At 35.0% G+C, this 8,668-nt stretch overlaps 1 protein-coding gene across 1 annotated transcript; it reads right to left on the reverse strand.

The window, feature by feature from the left end:
* Positions 1–2,927: 2,927 nt before the first annotated feature.
* On the reverse strand, positions 2,928–8,668 carry LOC129887600 (uncharacterized). The gene is made up of 2 exons (XM_055962765.1): positions 8,448–8,668; positions 2,928–3,288 (listed from the first exon to the last, which is right to left on the reverse strand). The coding sequence occupies exons 1-2, from the start codon at positions 8,589–8,591 to the stop codon at positions 3,184–3,186; spliced, it is 249 nt and encodes an 82-aa protein (XP_055818740.1). The 5' UTR covers positions 8,592–8,668; the 3' UTR covers positions 2,928–3,183.

Genomic DNA, 8,668 nt, shown 5'->3' on the forward strand with positions numbered 1-8,668 from the left:
ATGAACATTTAAGATACTATCAAACTGATTACAGAACAAATCTAGGCTACTAAGTTTAAACTCACTATCACAAAGAAATAGTGGATAACAGTAACATTTATTTAAAATTTTGAATTCGTATCTGTTCAAATTTTGACAATCATGGATTTTGTTCGAGCATGTATAAACCATAATTAGCAAGCAAACTAATACATAGATACTCATTGACGACCACTTCTTTTAATCATTTAATTAATGTCTTTATGCAAGGTAAGCAGTAATTAAGAACTATAATAAGTGATTTATTTGGATGTAACATGATCTCAGATTTATAAATAATTGGGTGCATAATCCCTTTCAATAATTGCCAAGTGGGCGTTAAGAGGCAAAAGGGCGGCTCACAGTGAAAACTTGATAGAGGAAACATATGCAATTAAGCTAATTCAATTTATGTGATGTAATTTGATTTTATACGAAGTTTAAGAAAAAAAAGACTTTTACAAGTTGTAATTTAAAATAAGTCAAGATGTTTGTCTAATTATAAATGATTTCATTAAGGATAAAATAGATATTGTATAATTAAATTGTTATTTAATATAGAAATATATCATTCTTTTGTTAAGCTGATTAAAAAGAAAAATGAGTCATATACACTGGGACAAATATAGTAATAATAAAGGATACTCAATTTTCACCAACTAGGTTTATAGTATGATGAATAAAACCTCTTTGTTTTAATCAGAGATTTCAAATTCGTATTGAACACACACAAAAAATCCTATTAGAGAATGCTTTTCTTCTTAAATGTATTTTATACGATGCAAAAAATCTAAATTAATCAAGGCTTTAATGCGAATAAACGAATACAAAGACAAAAAAAAGAGCAAATAGTCCATTTTCTTTTTGGAATTAAAAGGGGGAATAAAAACAAAACATTAACTTTTGAGACATAAAAAAATGCCGACCAGAGTTCCTTGTGACAGTGGTTCAGAATCAGCTAAAAGGCTGTTGAAGTCCTTCACGTCACCTTATAATATATATATTCACACGTAAATATTGATATTTCATTGTCATGGCTTTAAGCACTTCATATAAGGTGGTAGTGTGGAAAGCAGTAGGATAAGACTTGATTTTTTTTGTACCTAAATTTCATTAACCTAATTAATTTGGATACAGCGGAGCTAGAGGGGGGCAGTAAGGGAGTTTGGGGCTCATCCAAATCCTATATGTCAGATAATTATACTCTATATATGGTCAAAGTATGTATAGTTGACATAATAGTGAAAATCCTACCTCTACTATTGTCGATGGACTCATTAAAGAGAATAAAACATTCATATCAAAGAGAAGTTTATTCTCAAAACTCAAACTCGAAACTTTAATTAAGAGTGTCTCAACCTTGCATGAATCTTTTCTTTTTAGGATAGGATTTGATTGGGTGTTAGATTGCTGACTTGACATTGTCAATAGCGTTGGCAAGCCGTCAGAGTAGAATACAAAAAATGAACACAGCTTTTATGGCCTCATATGGGGTTAGGTCAATTCTTATAGTGAAAGAAAGGTACTCTAACCACTTTCCACATGGAAAGGTAATTTTGTAACGTTGACTAGTTCAGAAAGGCGTACAAAATTATTGATGTTCATACTTTTGGGGATTGATTAGTTTCTACACAAGTTGTAGCCTTTCAAGTCTCATCCACATGTGAACTCACCAGAACAAACATAAATTTTTTGAGGACACTAATATAATTGTGACCAAACATTATCCATTTAACTGTCACCACCAAAGAACGTGGTGCAGTGTATGAGGTTATTCCTCCTAAACAAATCTTAGTTTCGAATCCTAAAAATAAATAAGTCCTTTGATAAAAAACACTTGACTTGAATAAGCCTTATGCAACACAAATTCAAATTACTCGAGCTTCAATGCAGGTACTGCACACCGAATGAGAAACCAAAAAAAAATAAAAAATCCTACCTACTACTTGTCAATCTGGATTCGTTTCTTTAGTTTAACAAACGTTAAGCAGCCAAATTTAACCTAAAAGATGACCGTTAGCCCCCACAGAGGAACAAGTAAATCATATGACTTAAAGCCATTGGAGATCAGAATTCAGATTCGACGAAAATACTAGGCCATTCCTTTCCATTTGCCCAAGTCTTGGTGACTAAATTATTCAATACATGCATTTGGGGAACCTAGTGAAATAATCAAAAACTTTATAAGTGAGATCAAGTTAATGATTAAATGGGTAGCAGAAAATTTGCTAAGAAGTGCACCCAAGGATATGGCCGAGGGTACCCTCAATGAAGTGGGTTGAGAACCATCAAATCTCAAGTTCAAATTGCAAGCAAAGGCAAAAATACTGAATAAATTCTTAACATCTTTCTGAACCTTGATGAATAGAGTTACCGAGTTTGCTTGGTTTATACTAGTAGCAGAGTGAAAAAGGAGATCATGAGACTATGTTTAAGGCACTTGTCTCTACCCTACCTGAAAGATTTTAAGGCATCTGAATGCTGATCACAAAGACATCTTTTTGCATGACATGTCCAGACTTGAACAATGATTTCCATTTCTTGTTTCTACACCTAAGCCAACCGTTCCAGTTTTCCCCAATGAATGCAAAGACTACCTAAATACCCCTTCATCAACTGAATCTTAAACGAAATCACCAGTGTAAGAAAGGTGAGAGTTACACCAGAAAAAATGCGAAGACTCCATCAGAGTAAGCATCCATTTCAAACTAGAGGGCCAAACATTGCTCCTGTAGAGGGACCAAAATCACCTAAGCAAAACAATTAGACTTCGACAGGAGCACTAAAATTAGATGTCTCGTACTCTAGCCATCACCAAACAAGCTTGTGATCAAACACAAACAGAGGCACGGCCTCAGGATAGATTCCACGAGATAAATTTTGACATAGATGTAAATACTCAGAACAGCTAAGCTAAGAAAGGTATACTTGGATCACCAAGACGAAGGAGATAGTTGTGTCAGCTCTAAGATGCATGATCTAGAGTAACCCATGTGAAAGTAAGACATCCAAATCACCTCACTAGATACTAACATAATGCTAACAGGTGAAGTAAAATTCAGGGGTAGTCCATTAATGCCATTAACCAGAGGTAATAAAGACCTCGCAAACAGCAGTTTCCCATATTCCATTTTGCCTCTTCATACTCGGTCACCCTTTTCTGAACTAACTCTTACTGGTTTTTAACTGCACATTACTTATTTGTCCAGCATCAATCTCTGAAGTTACGGATGGAAGTGGTTCAGAACATGCCCTCAAGACAGCTTCATTCTGCAGAAAACAAAAAAAATCAAACCTTTGTATATCTAACATATAAAAGATAGGGATATAATTTCACATAATTTGATTCAAAACACAGATCACTGAGAAGAAATGAAGTCAACAAAACAAATAATATCTAATAAAATTAGATCCGAACGCTGGAAGCAACTTAGAAAGGTAAAATCAAACTCAATCGCAAGTCAAAGGCTTAAAATTCTATTATCATTGCTTCATTTGGGTGAGAAAAAAGGATTCTTACTATATAAAGCTAAGAGAATGTTCTCATTTTACAGTTCAGAAAGGTTAGATTTGAAGGGAAGAGCCAAACCAAATGAATCTAATCAACATGCTTTTTTACAACACTAGCATTTCATAGGACTTTACACCATAAGGTGGGTAATATTGCTGGTAGAGATGTTGCTAAAGTACATCTGATCTGAATGACATGAAATAATGTAATATAAAAACTTGTCAATATCGTGTAAAGGTTGGATGAGAAAAAATGAACTGCAAAAGATTGAAAAACAAAAAACATGAAAAGTTTTAATAGTCTCTATAACGGCGCTTCAAGATAGTACCCTCACTGAGAGAGATCTGCTCTTTAATCAGCAAAAATGCTAGATGGATATTCACCTTGGTAATTGAAGACACTGCCTTGATTAAACTCAAATTGCAATTGCTTACTTATAGGAGAGGGCTCAGACAGAGGAATATTTCAGCAGACTGTTGAAGCAACTGAGTCTCAATCCCAATTTCAACTTCCACTCTAAATGCTATCAAACTTCATTTGTTGAATCTGTTAGGCTGCTCTTTGAATGCTTCTTCGCCTTTTCCAATGCCTCTGGCCTTATAGACAATCCTTCAAAGATCGCTGCTACTTGAGCGGGGGGTGGGGGGGTGAACGTGGGGGTGGGGGCAGGACATCCTTCATCTCCTAAACTTTACTGAAGGGCAACTTCCTTTAGATACATTGGAGATTTGGAGTGACACTTAACACCAAAAGAGTGTCAGTACTACAATGTCAGCCCCTGCTCAAGGATGCTGGGCAGGACTAAATCTTGGCCTAACAAATTTTTATCTTATTCAGGAGGGTCTTTTCCATTCAAGTTTTATGGGCATAGGTTCTTGTTCTGCCGAAGAAGAACGTGAAACTTATTGAAGTCACGTGCAGAAGGTTCTTGTGGGCGGGTGGGACTGATATATCAAACAAAGCCATGGTAGCCTGGAATAAAAGTATGTCCACCAAAGACAGCTGGGGGGTTGAATGTCCTAGATCTTGCTACATGGAACAACGCAGCCATAAGTTAAGTGTTGTGGAACATGTGAGAAAAAGGATACACTTTGGTTAAACTGGATACACAGTTATTATGGGAGACAGAAACATTCTAGATGACATTCCTAACCAATCATCTCATTAGACCAGGGTGGTTGAAATGGAGGCTAACATTTGGAGTCTTGAGTGATACGAAGGTGTCATTAAGACTTAGAGGTAAGTTTTATAGAGTAGTAGTTAGATCGCTTTGTTGTATGGGATGAAGTGTTGACCAGTCAAGAACTATCCTGTGTGATTCGGGAAAAGGTGGGAGTGACTTTCGTGGCGGACACGATGCAGAAGGCAACGCTAAGATGGCTAGGGCATGTCAAGAGATGTACAAACACACCGTTGAGGGGGTGTGAGAGGCTGTTTTGGAGGGCTTGAGGAGAGGTATAAGTAGGTCAAAAAAGTATTGGAGATTGGTCATCAGGTAGAACATGGAAAACCTTTAGCTTACCTAGGACATGACCCTTGATAGGAGGGTGTGGAGGGCGAGGATAAGGATAGAAGGCTAGTAATAGGTAGTTTCACGTTTTGCTTTTCCTTACCAATAGTATTAGTATTATTTAATTCGCTCCATATTTCTCATTCCTAGTTTTTTATTACTAGTTGTTGTCTCTTATGCTTCGATTTCTTCTATCCTACTGTTGTTACAGCTTATGTTTCCATGTATGTTGTGTTCATGCTTGCCTTGAGCCATCAAAAACAGTCTCTCTTCCTGCACAAGGTACGGTTAGGCTTTGTGTACACTCTACCCTCGTCATACCTCACTTGTGAGGTTACACTAGGTATGTTTCCTAAACAATCATCCTAGATTGTACAAAAAGTACCGAAGGCCAAGAACTATGTACTTGAAGTTGATTACACCATGGATGAACTTCTGCATGGACAGTTTCTCTAATAAATTTTTCTACCAAAAGCTATGGGGTGACTACCAGAAGGTAATGAATGTGGAGGAAAATTGTGTGCAACAACTATGGACTGCCTCCATGGATTTTCATTCTTTGGCTGCCTGTGAATGGGAAGTTATACACAAGAGGTAGGCTTATTAAATAGGGTGTCATCAGCTCCCAGGCCTGCCCTCTGTGTAAGCAAGAGGCTGAAAGTATTAATCACTTGTTATTCCAATGTGTATCTGCTCTAGTGTGGAAAAAGCATCAGGTATGGCAAGGATTTGCAGGGATCCTGTGTGTTGGGAGGAAGAATTGAACTGGGCTGTACAACATGCTAGAGATAAGAGCACAAAATCTGAAGTGTTTAGAATGTGTCTGGCACCTTGTGTCTACTATGTTTGGCTCGAAAGAAACCAGAGTGTTTATGAACAACAAGCAGCCTGGTGAAATCATTGTGAAGCAGATAGTCCAAGAGCTGCACATCAGAGGTTTTATGAAGAGAAAACTCAAGAGTATGGATGCTGAACCACAACCACTAGTCCACTACACTACTTAGCTTCATTTTAGTTCTGATAGCATGTTTGTGATTAGAAAGCAGTGAGAAGATGCAAGTTTGAGGCTCTTTGTCCAAACTACATTATACTCTGGTTTTGTTCAGTGCCTAGGCCATCTCCAACCAATAACACCAAATTTGACACTAAGAAAGAACTTTTTTTATATTCTTCTCTCTCTTCAATATTGTATTATTTTTTTTTTATTTCATTTATATTTTCTTATTTCATAAAACAAATTTTTTCTCCTCCTTTTTTTTTACGTATTCACATTATATGATTCATATTCTTTTCTTATATAATCATTTGATATAAAATTATTTTATACCACAAATTTTTAAATAATATATATTGCATGTTTAAGGCCACAAGATTAAAGGACATTTTCGTACATTACACGACTTTAATTTACAAGATTGAAAACTCTTCTTGATTGTCTTAAACTCCGTGCCAAATCAAACTAGGTTATTCTTTTTAAAACAAAGGGAGTAAAATTTATTTTAATTTATACATAAATATTCAACTTCCAAGATTAGTTAAGTATTGTATTTTTCAATTTTGATGTATGTTAGTCACTACTTTATTGAATGTTTATTGTTATGTTATTTAAAGTACATTGTGTTATTTATTAACAACATATCATTTTTGCACTTCCATATTTGTGATGGTTATAAAATATTTTTATACAATTATAATTTATAGTAAAATTAACATATATTTTTTATAAAAATAATATATACGGAAATTAATTTATAAAAATTATAAACCAAAATTAATATTGTAACAATTAGGTATATTAGGGACATAATTAAAAACATACAATTTATAATATGTTAATTAAAAGTGTTATATTATAAAAATAAATAATAAAATAATCAAAAATATAAATGGTGTCGATGAGAGCATCTCAACCCAACACCAAATTTTACACCAACACCAAATAGGATTTGGTGTAAAATTTGGTGTTTTTCATCTCCAACCCAACACTAAATTTCACACTATTATAGTGTGTGAATAGTGTCTCACCAAATTCGGCATGAATATTTGCATCTTAAGATCATTAGTTCCTCAATAGCACAGTTAACATAATTGTCTCAAATTTAAACATAACATAGAGTGTCCAACTCAAGGCCAATCAAGTGAAAATCGAATACTATCTGACTCGAGGAACCAAGTGTCCCTTTACTTTTGTCCAACTTAAGAAACCATTAAATGATAAATAAAACAATGCAAATGAGTCTTATCAACCAACACTGCCTAAAAACACACAGTATCATACAAGAAAAGGATATCCAAAGATCAATAAGAACATTTCATTACAGTAACTAATGGTCTCATGATGTTGGAAATAATATTTCAAAGGAAATTCAGATAATATAAGCCAGTAAAATAAAGCTTTGGAATAAGACGATAAACCCAAAAAATAGTTGGAGCTTGTGTGTGAGCCAAAAAAGAATAAGGCAGCTCCCGTGTTCACGCAGGGTCTAGGGAAAAGGCCATACCAAAGAAGACTCATTAAAATTCTTAGGCACTAAAGAAAAAGGATTCACTTTCTCCTCTTTTTTATTGTGAACTGTGATGGTGGTGTCAAGGCCAGTCTGCACGCACTTATCCACCAAGCATTCTGACACAACCCACAAGCACAGGTGTCAAGTACATCTGCCAACTAACTCTGGAGAAGATCAGCTGATTCAGACGAACAAAAATTTTTTGTTTGGACAAATTGGGTATGCAGGAAAAGACATTTCCAGAAGCAAACATTACAATCATTTGATCTCAAGCTGGACTTTTAACATATTGACAAAGTAGTTTTAACACAAAGGAGCTCTTCATAAAGGACTTCGAAAACAGAAGCATCCATAATCAAACATTAATTTAGATTTCCATGTTCTGTCAATTCCACCATCACAGACCTTCTTCCAAACTCCAAACTATGTTTTTTCCTCTTTTAGTTTATATAACTTTACCCAACATATCAATAGTCTCAACCCAATAATGGTCCCCAAAGATTGATTAAATGTTCGTGATATAGAAACAACAATCTCAAGATCTCAAATTAGAATTCCAGCAACAACATTCCATATTTAAACACCGAGCTAAGAAAGGCCAAGAAACATGGAACCTTTAATTACCTGAACTTTAACCTTATTATTATTATTATTATTATTATTTCTTATAACTTATTGTCAGGATTCGATTCTCCACCTTGTAATACACTTTCAGTTTCCCCTATATATAATAAAAATAAAAATAATAATAAAAACCCAAGAAACGGTATTGGGTATAGTTGAATTCATTGAATCCATACACCATCCGCCTTATAATGTTCATCAACTGAGTAAATATAGTATTACGCAAATGAAATCAATATAAAACCCTAAACTTTTTACAAGGAAAAGAAGTAGGAACCTGCCAAACACGGCGAAGACGTTTCTTGGCATTAGCTTTGCGAGTAGATGTGAGCTTTATTCTCTTCCAAACAAGGCCGCCGGAATCATGCTTCTTCACTATTTCCATAACCCTTGTACCCAAAAATGCACCCCATGTCGCCATTTTTCTCTATCTATCTCCGGCTTGAATCCCCCATTTCTCCATCTTTATTTATGCCCCGGCAAAAAGGACACATTGGG

This window comes from Solanum dulcamara, chromosome 4 (assembly GCF_947179165.1).
Source record: "Solanum dulcamara chromosome 4, daSolDulc1.2, whole genome shotgun sequence".
Taxonomy (NCBI): domain Eukaryota; kingdom Viridiplantae; phylum Streptophyta; class Magnoliopsida; order Solanales; family Solanaceae; genus Solanum; species Solanum dulcamara.

Excerpts from the sequence above, each read along its gene's own strand:
- LOC129887600 (XM_055962765.1), bottom strand. The coding sequence starts at position 8,591 with ATGGCGACATGGGGTGCATTTTTGGGTACAAGGGTTATGGAAATAGTG. Across the intron at positions 3,289-8,447 it reads GTCTTCGCCGTGTTTGGCAG|AATGAAGCTGTCTTGAGGGC; the intron begins GTTCCTACTTCT and ends TGTTTTCTGCAG.